Genomic DNA, 20,412 nt, shown 5'->3' with positions numbered 1-20,412 from the left:
GGCTACGCTCAAACCCGGCAGTGCCGCGGTTTAGGCGTCTCCTTCCTTCCCAGCGACTGCACAAAATGGCGGCCGCCGCTGAGTCTGCTCCAACTTAACGCTACGTACGGCGGAGAGGATACGTAAACAGCGTCTCGGAATAGCCCGAGGGCTCCGCGGGGTACTACGGGTATTCTTGAAAGCACTTTACGTCAGCTGCGACGATGGGGGTATTTTGCGGTGTGTACAAGAAAAACAAAGTACGGAGTGAGCGTAGAGTTTTCGCGCCACCTGAACTAGAACGTGGGGTGAGGTGGGAGGAAAAGCCGCCGGTGCGACGTAACATTCTTTGCGTCGTTTGCCGGCCCGCTGTTACGAAGATGCGCAGTATGCGTAACGCATTCTGTTTAGAGAATAGAGGATTTTGCCGGATTCCGATCTTCGGTCGGATCCCGCGACTGGCTTGTGGAAGTTGCTTTGCAGAGACAATAACCGTCCTCCATATTGTTATCAAGTTTCAGGGTTTCCTGGTGCCAGAGGCCCGAAGGGTGTTAAGTTCCCTGACTGGTCTTCCTATATGGTGCTGGCAGCCCTCTCGCCCCGCCGCCCTGGGCCGGCTGAGAATGGCGGCGGACGCCGGCGCCATTTTCTTTTGGTTGTCTCTCGCTGCTCTGTCTCCGGCAGCCATGATGGATGGATGCGCCGTGTTCCTTTCTTTCGGGAGTTGGTGAGGTGTCGATGTCCCCATTAGGTTTAAGCGCCCTCAGCTATGCTTGGTTCACACTGAGGTGCATTTTCTGAACCAAATATTTTCACCGTCCCTGGCCAAGCACAGCCGTTGCTCATGTGCTTGGAGGCCGGGCGTGGTGGCTCACTCCTGTCATCCCAGCACTTGGGGAGGCCGGGATGGGCGGGTCACCTGAAGTCAGGAGTTCCGGACCAGCCTGGCCAACATGGTGAAACCTCGTCTTTACGAAAAATACAAAAATTAGCCGGGTGTGGTGGTGCGCGCTTGTAATCCCAGCTATTCGGGAGGCTCGGGCAGTATAATGGTTTGAACCCAGGAGGGGAGGATGCCGTGAGCTGACATTGCGCCATTGCACTCCAGCCTGGGCGACAGAGTGAGACTCCGTCTCAAAAAAGAAAAAAAAAAAAAAGTGGTTGGAGCCCCAGTGGAGCCCGTGGGCTTTTGGCTGCCTTTAAACGGCGTTCCTCAGAAAGCCCTGAGAAGACCCCAGCAGTGAGGAGAACAAGGTTTCGGAGCGGTGGTCAGACCCAGAGAGGGCGAAGCCGTAAGGACAGGTGTTCAACCAGGCTGGCCCACCTTCTCCGCTCAGTTCCTTCTGTACTGGCTTCCCTCTTCTTACCTGCTCCCTGTCCTCTCAAACTGCATTTTAAAGCCCTTCAAACTTGGCCAAATGGCGTCCCCTAACTGTCGAGCTGTTAGGGCCCTCGAGACAGGCACATCTAACGTCTAATTTCAACAGATAGGTACAAGTAGGGAGATTTGGTCCCTCTATGTGGGTGCTGAGTGGGGTGGTGGTTGTTGTTGTTGTTGTTTAGCATGTACCAGACCCTACAGATTGTCCAAAAGAGACAGAATCCTTACTCTTTTTTTTTTTTCTTTTTAAGACAGAGTTTCGCTCTTGTTACCCAGGCTGGAGTGCAATGGCGCGATCTCGGCTCGCCGCAACCTCCGCCTCCTGGGTTCGGGCAATTCTCCTGCCTCAGCCTCCTGAGTAGCTGGGATTACAGGCACGCGCCACCATGCCCAGCTAATTTTTTGTATTTTTAGTAGAGACGGGGTTTCACCATGTTGACCAGGATGGTCTCGATCTCTCGACCTTGTGATCCACCCGCCTCGGCCTCCCAAAGTGCTGGGATTACAGGCTTGAGCCACCGCGCCCGGCCTGTTGTTGTTTTTGAGAGAAATTCTCGCTCTGTCACCCAGGCTGGAGTGCAGTGGCATGATCTGGGCTCATTGCAACCTCCGCCTCCCAGGTTGAAGCGATTCTCTTGCCTCAGCCTCCTGAGTACCTGAGATTACCGGAGCCCGCCACCATGCCCAGCTAATTTTTATATGTTTGGTAGAGACAGAGTCTCGCTGTGTCGCCAGGCGCCAGGCTGGAGTGCAGTGGCACGATCTCAGCTCACTGCAACCTCCACGTCCCAGGTTCAAGCAGTTCTCCTGCCTCTGTCTCCCAAGTAGCTGGGACTACAGGCGCAAGCCAGCATGCCCAGCCAATTTTTGTATTTTTAGTAGAGACGAAGTTTCACCGTGTCGGCCAGGATGGTCTCAATCTCTCGACCTCGTGATCCGCCTGCCTCAGCCTCCCAGAGTGCTGGGATTACAGGCGTGAGCCACTGCACCTGGCTTTTTTTTTTTTTTTTTCCCCACTCAAAATGGCTTGGTTCCAGTGAAACTTTTTTTATTTTTGTAGATATGGGATCTCACTCTGTTGCCCCGGCTGCTCACTACCTCCTGGGCTCAAGTTCCTGCCTCAGCTTCCCAAAGTGCTAGGATTACAGGCATGACCCACTGTTCCCAGCCCAAGCAGCCTTATTCTGATTCCATGTTCAGGAAAGTTAAGGAACTTTCTTCACAAGCAACTTTAGCCTCAAATGAACTGCTCCTTGAGGCAGTAATAGGTTGTTCATTGTGGAGGATAAAGCAACTCCATTTTAGCTGCTAATCAGCCATGTTCACTGCTGATTAACTTCTGTTCTGGAAAGGCCTCTTAAGATTTCCAGTTTATCTATTGTTCTTTGTATAAGAGCAGGTACTTACTGTAACTCTGGTTGAAAATAACTTTGATTATATTGTACTTTAGTTGTCCTACACATCCCTTCTGAGTCATGTATACCCTTTCCCTGTGGTATATAAGCCCTGGGTCTGGGGTAGTAATTGCATGGGATCCACCATCTTGTCTCGCTGCCACTTGAGACAGACATGGCAAGTCCCTGTTAAATGTTTCTTTCTGAGAGACTGAATTTGTCAGTCTCTTTCTTCAGCCTCTCGGCTTCCTCGGACTTCTGTGGGTAGGTTTTCATAGACCTGTCCACTGCTGAACATTATTCAAGTCAATTTTCACATCTGATCTGCATGATACTACATTCTATTCTTCATCATTACTCGTCTTTTGGGATGATCTCCCAGAAGCTTGTTCAAGCTTAGTCAAACTGAGGCATCTCTCCAGAAATTTATCAATACTGAGGCACTAAACATACTGAAGACTAAGATAGAAGGCATGACCTTGAGGCATGCAACATTCACCACCATATGAGGCCTCTTGAGAAAAACCCAACTAGCCTGCCCAGGTTGCTACCCTCCCTCTACCTGCCTTCAGACTTACATAGCCTTTTTTTTTTTTTTTTTTTTTTTTTTTTTGAGATGGAGTCTGGCTCTGTCACCCAGGCTGGAGTGCAGTGGCACAGTCTCGGCTCACTTCAATCTCTGCCTCCCGGGTTCAAGCGATTCTCCTGCCTCAGCCTCCAGAGTACCTGGAATTACACCAGGTACACCAACACGCCCAGCAAATTTTTGTATTTTTAGTAGAAACAGGGTTTCACCCTGTTGGCTAGGCTGGTCTTTAACTCCTGGCCTCAGGTGATCTGCCCATTTTGGCCTCCCCAAATGCTAGGATTACAGGCGTGAGCTGGAGTGCAGTGGCGCAATCCCAGCTCACGGCAACCTCCACCTCCTGGGTTCAAGTGATTTTCATGCCTCAGCCTCCTGAGTAGCTGGGATTACAGGCATGCGCCACCACACCTGGCTAATTTTTTTGTATTTTTAGCAGAGGCAGGGTTTCACCATGTTGGTCAGACTGGTCTCAAACTCCTGACCTCATGATCTACCTGCCTCAGCCTTCCAAAGTGCTAGGATTACATGCATGAGCCTCAGTGCTGGCCCCCAGCTACTTTTTTAATAAACTTGCCTTCAGCCTGGGCACAGTGGCACACACCTATAATCCCAGCATTTTGGGAAGCTGAGATCAGGAATTCGAGACCAGGTTGGCCAACATACTGAAACCCTATCTCTACTAAAAATACAAAAATTGGCTGGGCATGGTGGTGGGCGCCTGTAAGCCCAACTACTTGGGAGGCTGAGCTAGGCTAATTGCTTGAACCTGGGAGTGGAGGTTACAGTAAGCCGAGATTGTGCCACTGCACTCCAGCCTGGGTGGCAGGGCAAGACTCTCTCAAAAATAAGTAAATAAATAAATAAACAAACAAACTTGCTTTTGCTTTAGTCTATAGACTCAACCCATATTCTTTCTTGTGTGAGGTCCAAGAACTTTCTCAGAGAGAGTCCAGATTATCCTTTTCCAGTAACAGTGTGGGTTTCTGCAGCGTGGAGCTAAAAGAGTCCTAACCAATAAATCCTTTTGACTGCTTCTCTCCCCTATATAGGCCAGAAACAGACCAGACCTATTTCTACACTGAGATGAAGGAGGAGGACTGAAAAGCCATGGTCCTTTGGTCACATGTAATACATTGAACCTTGGCCTAGAAAAGCTCAGTGGACACAGGTGATTTTTTTTTTTTTTTTTTTTTTTTTTCTCTCTGAAACGGAGGCTTGCATTGTGCCCAGGCTGGAGTGCGATGGCTGATCTTGGCTCACTGCAGCCTCCGCCTCCTGGGTTCACGTGATTCTCCTGCCTCAGCCTCCCAAGTAGCTGGGATTACAGGTACACACCAGCACACCTGACTAATTTTTCCTATTTTTAGTTCAGATGGGGTTTCACTGTGTTGGCCAGACTGGTCTCGAACTTCTGACCTCAGGTGATACACCCGCCTCGGCCTCCCAAAATGCTAGAATTACAGGCATAAGCCACCATGCCCAGCTGACACTGGTGATTTTCTTGCTGCCCAGATAACCTGCACAATCTGCAGTGCTGTCCCAAAGTTGGGCCCCAGGTTGCAGCTTTTTAGTTCATTCTTAGACTTAGCTACTGTTCTCCAAACCAGGACGTATAAGAGTGATTGGACCCTGGCCAGGTGTGGTGGTTCATGCCTATAATACCAGTACTTTGGGAGGCTGAGGCAGGCGGATCACCTGAGGTTGGGAGTTAGAGACCAGCCTGACCAGCATGGAGAAACCCTGTCTCTACTGAAAATACAAAATCAGCTGGGTGTGGTGGCCCATGCCTATAATCCCAGCTACTTCAGAGGCTGAGGCAGGAGAATTGCTTGAACCCAGGAAGCAAAGGTTGCGGTAAGCCGAGATTGTGCCATTGCACTCCAGCCTGAGCAACAAGAGGGAAACTCTATCTCAAAAAAAAAAAAGAGTGGCTGGACACAGAGAGGATTCCAGTCTTAGCAACAGGCCACGTTGAAACCGGCTCCTCCGCTGAACTCTAGGCCTTTGTGTTAGGCCCTGTGTTCCAACCCTACTGCTCACTTCTTGGTAAATTGTCCTTTGTAAGGGGTGCTCTGCTTAACCCAGAAACTGTGAATTTCAAGTCGTGGGAGTTTTATTTCTGTCCCTACTAAAAGGCTCTGGGCTGCTATGCAAATTGATCCACCCCCTCTCCAGGGCTCCTTATACCAGGGAATCTCTAGGAGATGCTCAGTTTTTATCAAGGGTGTTGTCAAACTATTTAAATTGTGCCTTTATAGGATAGTCAGGTGTGGCCTGAGGAAAGATAGGAGAGGCTTGTAGAAGAAAGTTTATTATACTCACAGGTCCTAAAGAGGGGGTCATCACATGCCATGCAGGGTCACTGGGGAACACATGGCAGTAGTCAGGAGGCAGAACACTGAGATTGGGGAGAGCTTGGGCCATGGCCTTTATTGAAGTTTCTGAGGCAGGGCAGGTTAAACAGTTGAGGAGTGGCCAGTTGAATAATTTTTTTTCCTTTTTTTTTTTTTAGACAGGGTCTCACTGTTGCTCAGGTTGGAGTACAGTGGTGCCATCATGGCTCATTGCAGCCTTGACTTCCTGGGCTCAAGTGATTCTCCCGTCTCAGCCTCCCGAGTAGCTGGGATTACAGGTACCTGCCATCACACCTGGCTAATTTGTTTGTTTTTTGAGACCACGTTTCACCAGGTTGCCCAGGCTGAAATTTTGGTAGGCTCTAAATTAGATGGGTGGCCCCTAGTTGCCTGGTAGCAGGGCCTGGGATGATTAAGGCAACGGAATATTCTCTTCTGGAGTATAAGGGCCAGATAGAGCTAGATGGCTGTAGATTGGTTAGTTTGTGCATCAAAGACATGCTCCTGGCTGAGCCCTTTGCTGTCTCTAAGAATTGGCTAGCCCTGATAGGAGCAGTCTCTCCCCAGCTAGAAAGATTTTTCAAAATGTTAAAACAGGCCAAGTGTGATGGCTCATACCTGTAATCCTAACACTTAGGGAGGCTGAGACAGGTGAATTACCTGAGGTCAGGAGTTTGAGACCAGCCCGGTCAACATGGTGAAACCCCATCTCTACTAAAAATACAAAAAATTAGCTGGACATTGTGGTGGGTGCCTGTAATCCCAGCTACTTGGGGGACTGAGGCAGGAGAATTGCTTGAACATAGGAGGCAGAGGTTGCAGTGAGCTGAGATGGCGCCATTGCACTCCAGCCTGGGCAAGAAGAGTGAAACGCCACCTCAAAAAAAAAAAAAAAAAAAAAAAAAAAAAAACTGTTAAAACAGCATAATACACAGAAAATTTAAAATGTACTCAATGAATCAAGTAACATAGCCTTCCTTTCCCTAGGACAAAAGTATGCCTTTATATTTGCATATGAAAATTATGCCATTTAAGTAATTTTGCAGAATGCAGAAAATCTACTCCTAGATTACTTTATCTTTGCTTATTCAGGGAAGCAGCTTCTGGGGTTTTAAAAAGTAAAAGAAAAAAAGCTCTTATTTCTCAGTATCCTGCATTGTGAACAATTCCTGCTTGCTGAGTTTGTCTCCATTTTCTTTCCAAATCCCAGCTCCTATACCTTTGCACATGCAGTCTCTCAGCTTAACCTTTCCTCTCCATTTTTGACATTTTACTTATTCTTTTTTGTTGTTGTTTGAAATGGAGTTTCACTCTGTTGCCCTGGCTGGGGTGCAATGATGCGATCTCACCTCAATGCAACCTCTGCCTTCTGGGTTCAAGTGAGTCTCCTGCCTCAGCTTCCCGAGTAGCTGGAATTACAGGCATGTACCACCATGCCCAGCTAGTTTTGTATTTTTAGTAGAGATGGGGTTTTACTGTGTTGGCCAGGCTGGTCTTGAATTCCTGACCTCAGGTGACCTGCCCACTTCGGCCTCACAAAGTGCTGGGATTACAGGTGTGAGCCACCACACCAGCCCTTGAATTTTCTTTTTCTTTTTTTTGAGATGGAGTCTCACTGTTGTCGCCCAGGCTGGAGTACAGTGGTGCGATCTCAGCTCACTGCAACCTCCACCTCCCAGATTCAAATGATTCTCCTGGCTCAGACTCCTGAGAAGCTGGAATTACAGGTGCCTGCCATCACACCTGGCTAATTTTTGTATTTTTTTAGTAGAGACAGGGTTTCACCATGGTGGCTAGGCTGCTCTCAAACTCCTGACCTCAAGTGATCCACCTGCCTTGGCCTCCCAAAGTGCTGGGATTACAGGCATGAGCCACCGTGCGCCTGGCCGAATTTTCTTTTTCTTTTTTTTTTTTTTTTTTTTGAGACGGAGTTTCGCTCTTGTTACCCAGGCTGGAGTGCAATGGCGCAATCTCGGCTCACTGCAACCTCCGCCTCCTGGGTTCAGGCAATTCTCCTGCCTCAGCTTCCTGAGTAGCTCGGATTACAGGCACACGACACCATGCCCAGCTAATTTTTTGTATTTTTAGTAGAGACGGGGTTTCACCATGTTGACCAGGATGGTCTCGATCTCTCGACCTCGTGATCCACCCGCCTCGGCCTCCCAAAGTGCTGGGATTACAGGCTTGAGCCACCGTGCCCGGCCCGAATTTTCATATAAGTTGATTTAACACTAAAGTCTGTAACGATTGACATCTGTAAAGCTTTTCATTGTATATTGTCATTAGCATTTTAATTTTTACATATTTTCATCATACATACAGTTTGAAAACAAGATTTTATTTTTGTTCAACAATCAAAAAACAATATATATTATACATTTCTAAGATTAGTATTCAGAAATTTTACATTTAAATTAATTTTAACATTTAAACAAGATTTTTTTTTTTTTTTTGAGATGGAGTCTCACTGTGTCACCTAGGCTGGAGTGCAGTGGTACAATGTCAGCTCACTGCAGTCTCTGCCTCCCAGGTTCAAGCAATTCTCTTGCCTCAGTCCCCTGAGTAGCTGGGATTACAGGTGTCTGCCACCACACCTGGCTAAGTTTTATATTTTTAGTATAGATGGGGTTTCATCCTGTGGGCCAGGCTGGTCTCAAATTCCTGACCTCAGGTCGTCTGCCCCCCTTGGCCTCCCAAAGTGCTCTTTTTTGTTTAAGAGCTCTTAAAAAACATTTTTAATTCTTTACCCAAAATTTAAAACATAAAAATCACCCCAAATTTTAAATTTTATAATGACCTTTGTCTTTATTCCCCAAGAGAATATGTATCTATCATAAATACATTTTTTTCTTTTTTTCTCTTTTTGAGACAGAGTCTTGCTCTGTCACCCAGCGTGGAATGCAGTGGTGCCATCTTGGCTCACTGCAACCTCTGTCTTCAGGGTTCAAACGATTCTCCTACCTCAGCCTCCAGAGTAGTTGGGATTATAGGAACATGCCACTGCACTCAGCTAATTTTTGTGTTTTTAGTGGAGATGGTGTCTCACCATGTTGGCCAGGCTAGTCTTGAACTATTGACCTCAAGTGATCCACCTGCCTTGGCCTCCCAAAGTGCTGAGATTACAGGTGTGAGCCAGTGCAGCTGGCCATAAATATATTTTTTAAAAGTAATTTCTGCTTGTCAATGTCAAATGATTTAAAATTTGACTTAATTTAATGTTTGTTTTCTGTTGCTATAAAGGTGAATATGCAGTTTGATATTATAAATAGAAAGAGCTTTTTTGTGTGTGTCCTATAAACATTCCTCCCTTAAATCATCCTGTGGAAAAACATCCAGCTCTGTAGTCAGTGGCACTGCACCGTAGAAAAATGGTGAAGGGAAAGCCTTTAGAGAATGGGACATTTCCGAACCCTTAGACTTTCCATCTGCTTAGTGGGTCACTTTGAAAAGTGAAAGGGAGGGAATCAGGTACCCCTTTCCCAACAACTAGTTTTCCATAGGTATATATACATATATGCATACACAGAGTGAGAGAATTTCAATAGGTATATAAATCTACTATATATGTCAGGTATATATATACATATATATATATACATATATATATATGTATACACATACACACACACACACACACACACACACATATCCTGACTTTACATACAATGTGTAGTGATAAATCAGGGACTTTTAAGATAAATATAATATTTATATCTCTTTTGCTGACTTTAATAACGTGGGGAAAAAAAACCTGTATTTCAAGATGTGAAATTGGAGACTGGTTTTCCATTTCTTCAGCTCCTAATAAGCACTAAGAAGCAATTTGCATCAATTCACCACCTACTCCTTGGCATCCCCAATTCCTCCAGCAGTTATTGCGAAGGTGGCTTCATTTTCAGGCATCTCAGGACTAACAGAATACAAGGGAACAGAAGTTTATAAAAAGCTCTATTTCTATAAATACTATACTCATGTCACAGGCATTATGCTCCCATCAGTCTCAGTCTCCAAAGACATCTCAGAATTGCTACAACCAAATGTGGCCTACAGAACGTACCCACAAGTATTCTTAACCCTCACAAACATTCACTGAGCAACTTCTATATATGAAGTTTTGAATATCAAGAAAAATTGCCCCAAACTTGGAAACAGGCAAAAGGATAACTGAGTGTTCTCTTTTTTTTTTTTTTTTGGAGATAGAGTTTCACTCTTGTTACCCAGGCTGGAGTGCAATGGCGCGATCTGGGCTCACCGCAACCTCCGCCTGCTGGGTTCAGGCAATTCTCCTGCCTCAGCCTCCTGAGTAGCTGGGATTACAGGCACGCGCCACCATGCCCAGCTAATTTTTTTTGTATTTTTAGTAGAGATGGGGTTTCACCATGTTGACCAGGATGGTCTCAATCTCTTGACCTCGTGATCCACCCGCCTCGGCCTCCCAAAGTGCTGGGATTACAGGCGTGAGCCACCGCGCCCGGCCCGGCCCCCTTTTTTTTTTTAAGATGGTTTTGCTCTTGTTGCCCAAGCTGGAGTGCAATGGTGCGATCTTGGCTCACTGCAACCTCCACCTCCTGGGTTCAAGCGATTCTCTTGCCTCAGCCTCCCAAGTAGCTGGGATTACAAGTGCGTGCCACCATCCCTGGCTAATTTTTTGCATTTTTTGTAGAAATGGGGTTTCACCATGTTAGCCAGACTGGTCTCGAATTCCTGACCTCAGGTAATCCACCTGCCTTGGCCTCCCAAATGCTGAGATTACAGGCATGAGCCACCGCATCTACCCTTGGGTATTCTTTTAGAATAGTGTCAGGCATTGTATAGCAGCCCTTTAGGGACTTATCTGATTCTATAGGGGTATGCACCTTTCTCATCACTAGACTAACATAGGAGCAAACTTTTTTTTTTTCTTTTTTTTCAAAATTGGATGTCAACATAGGAGCAAACTTTAAACGACTTTGAAATAAATTAAAAGATTACATAGGTTGTCTAGCACATCCTCGCAGATTATCCAGTTCTATGAGGGTTGTATGCTTTCCATTGTCTTTGATCTATTTTATAACTCCTTAAGTTGTAGAAAACTGTGAGTAATGTGAATTATTCTTGTCCAGAGAGATGTAAATCGTGTAAGGTGGAATGGAATGGATTATTTTCCTATATTGACCCATTTTTGATCAATTTATATTTCATTTTGTTAGAGTAGGTAGTTAGGCAGACATTAGCAGGGTAGGAGAGCCCTGCACCCCACCAAGAATGTAACGCAACCATCAGGTGATGGTCAGGTGGTTGTTAAACTGTCTCTTTAATAGGCCAGGCACAGTGGCTCACGCCTGTAATCTCAGCACTTCGGGAGGCTGAGGCGGGTGGATCACTTGAGGTCAGAAGTTTGAGACTAGCCTGGCCAACATGGTGAAAAACCTCATCTTTACTAAAAATACAAAAAAATTAGCCAGGTGTAGTGGTGGCGTGCCTGTAGCCCCAGCTACTTGGGAGGCAGGAGAATCACTTGAACCCAGGAGATGGAGGTTGCAGTGAGTGGAGATTGAGTCACTGCACTCCAGCCTGGGCAAAAGAGCGAGACTCCATCTCAAAAAAAAAATTTATTTCAGTATTCCTTTGATTGATTACAATGTTGATTTGAATCATTGGTTACCTCCTTAATGTATAAAATCTTTGATACATGTTCATTTTATATTTATTTGCAGGAAAGTCAAGTTTTAATTAAAAAAATCATACTTTAGCATGTACCAGACCCTATAGATTGTCCAGAAGAGACAGAATCCTTACTCTTTTTTTTTTTCTTTTTAAGACAGAGTTTCGCTCTTGTTACCTAGGCGGAAGTGCAATGGCACAATCTCGGTTCACCGCAACCTCTGCCTCCTGGGTTCAGGCAATTCTCCTGCCTCGGCCTCCTGAGTAGCTGGGATTACAGGCACATGCCACCGTGCCCAGCTAATTTTTTGTATTTTTAGTAGAGACAGGGTTTCACCATGTTGACCAGGATGGTCTCAATCTCTTGACCTCATGATCTACCCGCCTTGGCCTCCCGAAGTGCTGGGATTACAGGCTTGAGCCACCACGCCCGGCCCTAGAATCCTTACTCTTAAGAAGTCTAATAGGTGAGCTATGACATCTGACAAGATGGAACCATTTAGTTCTACAAAGTACATTTGTTTTTTTGGGGTGGATTTTTTTTTTTTTTTGAGACGGAGTTTCGCTCTTGTTACGCAGGCTAGAGTGCAATGGCGCGATTTCGGCTCACCGCAACCTCCGCCTCCTAGGTTCAGGCAATTCTCCTGCCTCAGCCTCCTGAGTAGCTGGGATTACAGGCACGTGCCACCATGCCCAGCTAATTTTTTGTATTTTTAGTAGAGACGGGGTTTCACCATGTTGACCAGGATGGTCTCGATCTCTTGACCTCGTGATCCACCCGCCTCAGCCTCCCAAAGTGCTGGGATTACAAGCTTGAGCCACCGCGCCTGGCCGGGTGGATGTTTTTTTGAGACAGAGTCTCTTTCTGTCACCCAGTCTGGAGTGCACAATCTCAGCTCACTGCAACCTCCCCCTAGCAGGTTCAAAAGATTCTCCCACCTCAGCCTTCTGAGTAGTTGGGATTACAGGTGACTGCCACCATGCCTGGCTAATTTTTGTATTTTTAGCAGAGATGGGGTTTCACCATGTTGGCCAAGCTGGTCTTGAACTCCTCATCTCAGCTTCCCAAAGTGCTGGGATTACAGACATGAGCCACTGCGCCTGGCTCAACAAAGTACATTTGTCGTAAATTTCTAGAGATTGCCAAAGCTCCATAAAACATAGCATTTATATATTATAATCTTCAACAGAGACAGATGGTGAAAAGCAAAATGGTCTGAACAAAAACCATCTTAGATAGATGGGGAACTGATTATTTAATGTTTATTTAATGACAATACATAGTAGGTACTACTGTGATTTCATTGCAAACACCAGATTAAGAGCTCATCTAATTTTTAGGGGACAGCTTTTTCCTCTCTAGGGTAGTGTTTCTGCAAATCTTTGCTTTGTGGCTTGGAGTTGATTAGTCACAAATATGACACATCTACCATGTCCCAGGAACTGAGAATTCAATGGTGAGGAAGCAAACCCTTAGGGCAGGTGTCCCCAAACTACGGCCCTTGGGCCGCATGCGGCCCCCTGAGGCCATTTATCCGGCCCCCGCTGCACTTGAGGAAGGAGCACCTCTTTCATTGGTGGTCAGTGAGAGGAGCACAGTATGTGGCGGCCCTCCAATGGTCTGAGGGACAGTGAACTGGCCCCCTGTGTAAAAAGTTTGGGGACGCCTGCCTTAGGGTTTCTGTCTAGTGGGGATGATGTATGTTATACAACTCATTACCAATAAAATAAATGTAAGTTCTCTAAGGGCATGAACTTGTCTTTTTGTTTTGTTCATTGTTTTATCCCAAGAATTTAGAATAGCTAATATGTAGTAGGTTTCTCTGTAAAAATTTATTAAATCTGTAATTTTTTTTTTTTTTTAATTTTGTATCTTTTATTTTTTTGAGACAGAGTTTTGCTCTGTTGCCCAGGCTGGAGTGCAGTGGCAAACTCACTGCAACCTCTGCCTCCTGGAGTCAAGCAATTCTCCCACCTCAGCCTCCAGTGCAGCTGGAATTACAGGTGCCCACCACCATGCCCAGATAATTTTTTGTATTTAAGTAGAGACAGGGTTTCACCATGTTGCCCAGGCTGGTCTCGAACTCCTGACCTTGGAATTCGCCTGCCTCTGCCTCCCAAAGTGCTGGGATTACAGGTATAAGCCACCCCACCTGGCCTAATTTTTATATTTTTAGTAGAGACAGCATCTCACCACGTTGGCCAGGCTGGTCTCTAACTCCTGACCTCGGGTGATCTGCCCGCCTTGGCCTCCTAAAGTGTTGGGATTACAGGTGTGAGCCACTGCATCCAGCCAAAATCTGTAATTCTTTTTTTTTTTTTTTTTTTGAGACAGAGTCTCACTCTGTCTCAAGGCTGGAGTGGTGCAGTGGCATGATCTAGGCTCACTGCAACTTCCAACTTCCTAGTTCAAGCAACTCTCTTGCCGTAGCCTCCTGAGTAGCTGGGATTACAGGCACACCACCATGCCCAGCTAATTTTTGTATTTTTAGTAGAGACAGGGTTTCACCATGTTGGCCAGGATGGTCTCAGTCTCCTGACTTCATGATCTGCCTGCCTCAGCCTCCCAAAGTGCTAGGATTACACGTGTAAGCCACCACACCCAGGCCCAAATCTGCAATTCTTTTTTTTTTTTTTTTTTGGAGACGGAGTTTCGCTCTTGTTACCCAGGCTGGAGTGCAATGGCGCGATCTCGGCTCACCGCAACCTCCGCCTCCTGGGTTCAGGCAATTCTCCTGTCTCCAGGCAATTCTCCTGTCTCAGCCTCCTGAATAGCTGGGATTACAGGCATGCACCACCATGCCCAGCTAATTTTTGTATTTTTAGTAGAGACGGGGTTTCACCTTGTTGACCAGGATAGTCTTGATCTGTTGACCTCGCGATCCACCCGCCTCGGCCTCCCAAAGTGCTGGGATTACAGGCTTGAGCCACCGCGCCCGGCAAAATCTGCAATTCTTAATTAAACACGTAAAGTGCTGAGAAAGAATATATGGTATAAGATTCTGGGTAGCCTAGACTGTAAGGGTTAGGGAAAGTTTCCCTGAGAAATTGATGTTTAAACTGAAACCTGAAAAGCAAATAGAGTTAGCTTACAAAAAAAGAAAGGAGATATATTTCCATTCTTGGTACTTACCCTGCACTTACCACACTTCAATTGGAACTGACAATTTCATCATCCAGGTGTATGCTTTTAAAGGTCAGGGACCAAGTCTATGTGTCAACAGAATCTCTGAATCCCTAGTACCTAGCACACAGTAGGGACTTCCCAATAAGCTGAATACTTTTTGAGAAGGAAATTCAAACACACAGCATCTGCCAGTAATAATTACAGCCTTGCAGGAGATGCAATTGTGTTTAATACCATATGCACAAGAATCTGATGAGGAGGCCGGGTATGGTGGCTAACACATATAGTCCCCGCACTTCGGGAGGCCACGGTGGGAGGATCCCTTGAGCCTAGGAGTTTAAGACCAGCTTGGGCAACATGGCAAAGTCCCATCTCTACACACACACACACACACACACACACACACACACACACACACACAGACAATAAAAACAAATTTACCTGTCATAAATCTTGGCAATTCTGAGTTCTCCTCTTCCCTTTCGCAAGCTTATTCTTGTTGTTGAAGCATGAGCTAGAATGTGTCCCCCAATTGGTTTTTTGGGATCTGCCTGAAAGCTGAATTAATAAAACACCTTTTCACGTTTCATTATATGGACTATATATGGCAATATCTGCAATTCAAGGCAACCTTTCTGTGGTGGGTATCAGTAGTTAAAGGAAGTGTGTATTCTAAACAAGCAGAGGCTTGTTCATAAACTATGGAGTGGGGTGAGTTTTGGAGTTGTTATATACCCCATTTAGTCTAGGCTTCTGAGAGCCCTATTTTATTATTCTTGTTTATATTTTATTTGACTTTTTAAAATGAGATTACTGGCTGGTCGCAGTGGCTTGTGCCTTTAATCCCAATACTTTGGGAGGCCGAGGTGGGCAAATCACTGAGGTCAGTTTGAGGCTACCCTGACCAACATGGCAAAACCCCGTCTCTACTAAAAATATAAAAATTAGCTGGGTGTGGTGGCATGTGCCTAGTGCCTGTAATCTACTAGTGCCTTCTCAGCTACTCAGGAGGCTGAGGCAGGAGAATTGTTTGAACCCAAGAGGCATAGGCTGCAGTGAGCCGAGATCGGCTACTGCACTCTAGCCTGGGCAATAGAGCAAGACTACATCTCAAAAAAAAAAAGCAGCTTTTTTGCTTTTTTTTTTTTTTTGAGACGGAGTTTCGCTCTTGTTACCCAGGCTGGAGTGCAATGGCGCGATCTCGGCTCACCGCAACCTCCACCTCCTGGGTTCAGGCAATTTTCCTGCCTCAGCCTCCTGAGTAGCTGGGATTACAGGCACATGCCACCATGCCCAGCTAATTTTTTGTATTTTTAGTAGAGACGGGGTTTCACCATGTTGACCAGGATGGTTTCAATATCTTGACCTCATGATCCACCCGCCTCAGCCTCCCAAAGTGCTGGGGTTACAGGCTTGAGCCACTTTGTCCGGCCAAGCTTTTTCTTATTTATTAACTGTATACTGAAATCCTTCATGAGAATAATCCTGGCAATATCTTTCTCTTTGTCATTGGTGCCCAAAGTTTCTTTTACTAAATCAAAATATTGGTATGATGGCAAGAAGTCAAAGTTTATTTTTTATTTGTTTGTTTTCTTTGAGATGGAGTTTCAGTCTTGTTGCCCAAGCTGGAATGCAATGGTGCAATCTTGGCCCACTGCTATCTCCACCTTCCAGGTTCAAGTGATTCTCCTGCCTCAGCCTCCTGAGTCACTGGGATTACAGGCGCGTACCACCATGCCTGGCTAATATTTGTATTTTTAGTAGAAAAGGGGTTTCACCATGTTAGCCAGGCTGTCTTGAACTCCTGACCTCAGGTGATCTGCCCACCTCAGCCTCCCAAAGTGCGGGGATTACAAGTGTGAGCCACTGTGCCCAGCCCAAATTCTGGCTTTTTAGCCACATGACTTGAAGCAAATTGTTTAACCATTCTAAATCTCTACTTCTTCTTTTCTTTTTTCTAGATGGTATCTTTCTATTGCCCAATCTGGAGTTCAGTGCCAGGATCTCAGCTCATTGCAGGCTTGGCCTCCCAGATTCAAACAATTCTCCTGCCTTAGCCTCTGGAGTAGCTGGGACTACAGGTACTCTCCACCACACCTGGCTAGTTTTTGTATTTTTAGTAGAGACATGGATTCACCAAGTTGGTCAAGCTGCTCTTGAACTCCTGACCTCAAGTGATCTGCCCACCTCAGCCTCCCAAATGCTGGGATTACAGGTGTGAGCCACTGCTCCTGACCCGAATCTTCTTCTTCTTCTTCTTTTTTTTTTTTTTTTTTTTTTTTGATACGGAGTTTCGCTATTGTTACCCAGGCTGGAGTGCAATGGCGTGATCTCGGCTCACTGCAACCTCCACCTCCTGGGTTCAGGCAATTCTCCTGCCTCAGCCTCCTGAGTAGCTGGGATTACAGGCATGCGCCACCATGCCCAGCTAATTTTTTTGTATTTTTAGTAGAGACGGGGTTTCACCATGTTGACCGGGATGGTCTCGATCTCTTGACCTCGTGATCCACCCGCCTCGGCCTCCCAAAGTGTTTTTTTTTTTTTTGAGACAGAGTCTTGCTTTGTCATCCAGGCTGGAGTGCACTGGTGCGACCTTAGCTCACTGCAACTTCTGCCCCCTGAGTTCAAGAAATTCTGTGTCAGCCTCCCAAGTAGCTGGGATTATGGGCACCTGCCACCAAACCCAGATAATTCTTTTATATTTAGGAGAGTAGAGGTTTCACCATGTCGGCCAGGTTGGTCTCAAACTTCTGACCTCAGGTGATCCACCTGCCTTGGTGTCCCAAAGTGCTGGAATTACAGGCATGAGCCACTGTGCCCAGCCTTGCTTCTTTGTTTTTAATAGAGGATAATAACTATACCTAATGGATAGTTGTGAAAATAAAATGAAAAAATTCAGTTAAGGCATAAATCCGGTGACTACAGTTATTATTATTTACCAGCTTTCCTAATCCTGACTTAGACATTTATTACCTATATTACCTTGGGATAGTTATTTACCTTTATGAACCTCAATTTCTTTTACTATAAAATGGGAGTAAAAAAACTTTACCTCTTAGGATTTTTTGAGAATTCAAGATATATTGAATCTGTTTTTTTTTTTTTTTGAGACAGAGTCTCACTGTCTGTCACCCAGGCTAGAGTGCAGTGGCAGGATCTCGGCTCATTGCAACCTCCACCTCCCAGGCTCAAGTGATTCTCCTGCCTCAGCCTCCTGAGTAGCTGGGATTGTAGGTGTGTGCCACCACACCCAACTAATTTTTTTGTATTTTTAGGAGAGATGGAGTTTCACCATGTTGGCCAGGCTGGTCTCAAACTCCTGTCCTCAAATGATCCGCCTGTCTTGGCTTCCCAAAGTGCTGAATTACAGGTATGAGCCACTGCACCGGCCTGAATCTTGAATATTATACATACAAGCCTCCTATGTGCCAGTAACTGTACCTGTTCATTTACCTACATTAGTTCTACCCTTAACGACAATCTTGGCATATAAGAAATCCTGTAAAAGATAATTATTGGCTGGGCACAGTGGCTCACACCTGTAATCCCAGGACTTGGGAGACCAAGGTGGGCAGATAACTTATTTGATCCCCTGGAGGCCTATGAGTTTGATATTAGCCTGGGCAACATGGTGAAACCCTATCTACAAAAAATACAAAAATTAGCCAGGTATGGTGGCACATGCCTGGTTCTGTGCTATCCTGGGGACTGAGATGGGAGGGTCACTTGAGCCTGGGAGGTCAAGGCTGCAGTGAGCTAAGATCATGCCACTGCACTCCAGCTTGGGCAATAGAGACCCTGTCTCAAAAACTAAACTAAAATAATAAATAGGATAGCTATTATTATTTAACTAAACAATTCAGCTAAAACAGCCACTCTGTCAGTGAAAAGTAGACCAAGAGAATTTTCTTAAAGTTTCTTTGAATTTCCTCTTACAGCAGTTATAACAAGTCTTGGGGAGAAGTACAAGAAGGTGTAATAGCATTCCACATTCTTTTAGAGGGCTTTAATTTTCTTCTATTTCTGACCAAGCTTCAGAAAACCACCCACAACCCTCCTTGAGCCTATCATCTTATTTCCTCCTTTTATATTTTCTTCTCCTCTTCTTTACTCCTTTTGTCAGAGAACTGGGGAGTATGGTGAGGAAGAGGAAGAGATGAGAGTGGATATTAGGAATAAAGAGGATGTGAGAATATTTCACTTCTCCCCCTCTGGTTAAACAGGATATGGCATATTATGTTGTTGAAGGTAAGACCCAAAACAGCCTGACTGGGCAATGTCAAATTAGGATGCTGGAGTCATGAAATAGTTATAGAGTTATGGTATAGGATGGGGAGGATGGTACAGTGAGGTTCAAATAGCATCAACTTTGATGTAAAAGATACCAGGGTTCAAATCCTGGCTCCCACATTTTTAAATTCTGGGATTGGACAAGCACTAAGTATTCTGTCTCTGTTTCCACCTTTATAAATTAGGAATAATTGGCTGGTCCGAGTGCAGTGGTGTTTACAACTAATTGATCACAACCAGTTACAGATTTCTTTGTTCCTTCTCCACTCCCACTGCTTCACTTGACTAGCCTTAAAAAAAAAAAAAAAAAAAAAAAAAAAAAAAGGCCGGGCTCGGTAGCTCAAGCCTGTAATCCCAGCACTTTGGGAGGCCAAGGCGGGTGGATCATGAGGTCAAGAGATTGAGACCATCCTGGTCAACATGGTGAAACCCCGTCTCTACTAAAAATACAAAAAATTAGCTGGGCATGGCGGCGCGTGCCTGTAATCCCAGCTACTCAGGAGGCTGAGGCAGGAGAATTGCCTGAGCCCAGGAGGCAGAGGTTGCGGTGAGCCGAGATCGCGCCATTGCACTCCAGCCTGGGTAACAAGAGCGAAATTCCATCTAAAAAAAAAAAAAAAAAAAAAAAATTAGGAATAATTATCATGCCTATCTTTTTTTTTTTTTTTTTTTTTTTTGAGACAGAGTCTCACTCTGTCACCAGGACTGCAACCTCAACCTCAGCCTCCTGAGTAGCTGGGATTATAGGCGTACACCACCACACCCGGGTAATTTTTTTGTATTTTTAGTAGAGACGGAGTTTCACCATGTTGGTCAGGCTGGTCTGGAACTCCTGACCTCATGATCTGCCTGCCTCAGCCTCCCAAAGTGCTGGGATTACAGTTGTGAGCCACCATGCCTGGCAGGGAAGGCTTCGAGATTTTGGGAAGATGGGGGAAGGGGAGTACCACCAACAGAGAAGAATTTTGAAGAAAGAGAAGAGATGGTTAAAAAAAAGGGTATGCTTAAGAAGTTTTGTTAATTATTCCCTCTGTCTGCTCCCAAAATATGGAGAAAAATATATACTTCTTTCAATATTTTTTGAAGATGGAATTCTGGGTTCTTTCTTTTGTGAGGGGGGAGGTGAGATGGGGAGGGATTCAACAACATACTGAGATTGGCTTCACAAAAGCAACAGGGAGGTCCAGAGAGGCTGAGTTACAGTGGAGTCACATGAGACTTAAATAAGATGATGCATAAAAGCACCTGGCACATGGTAAGTAATCAATAAATATAAATTAACTTTGAGAGGAAGGAAAATTAAGTTCAAATAGATTTAATCACTTATACAAGATCACCATGCTAGTGACCCTGGTTTGTTTTTCTCTAATCATATTGCCTCTGAATTTATGCTAATGATGTTGGATCAGAAGGTGACATCCTTAGGCCGAATGTGGTGGCTCATGCCTGTAATCTTAGCACTTTGGGAGGCTGAGGCAGGTGGATCACCTGAGGTCAGGAGTTCAAGACCAGAGTGGCCAACATAGTGAAACCCTATCTCTACAAAAAGTACAAAATTAGCTGGGCTTGGTGGCATGCTCCTGTAATACCAGTTACTTGGGAGGCTGAGGCAGGACTGAAGCAAAAAAATTTCTTGAACCCGGGAGGCAGAGGTTACA

At 45.4% G+C, this 20,412-nt stretch overlaps 1 protein-coding gene across 2 annotated transcripts in view; it reads right to left on the bottom strand.

Moving 5' to 3' along the window:
• Nucleotides 1-9,324: 9,324 nt before the first annotated feature.
• The window catches only part of DMC1 (DNA meiotic recombinase 1), a 37,902-nt gene continuing 26,814 nt past the window's right edge, over nucleotides 9,325-20,412 (bottom strand). For both annotated transcript variants that reach the window (XM_003932866.4, XM_074390882.1), the window contains 2 exons: nucleotides 14,906-15,022; nucleotides 9,325-9,604 (listed from right to left, as the gene is read on the bottom strand). In XM_003932866.4, the coding sequence (XP_003932915.2) occupies nucleotides 9,535-9,604; nucleotides 14,906-15,022 (187 nt within the window). In that variant the 3' untranslated portion in view covers nucleotides 9,325-9,534. The remainder of the gene's footprint in view (nucleotides 9,605-14,905; nucleotides 15,023-20,412) is intronic.

This window comes from Saimiri boliviensis, chromosome 21 (genome assembly GCF_048565385.1).
Source record: "Saimiri boliviensis isolate mSaiBol1 chromosome 21, mSaiBol1.pri, whole genome shotgun sequence".
NCBI lineage: Eukaryota > Metazoa > Chordata > Mammalia > Primates > Cebidae > Saimiri > Saimiri boliviensis.
The sequence above is the reverse complement of the archived record's forward strand: the minus strand, read 5'-3'. Positions and strand labels throughout refer to the sequence as shown.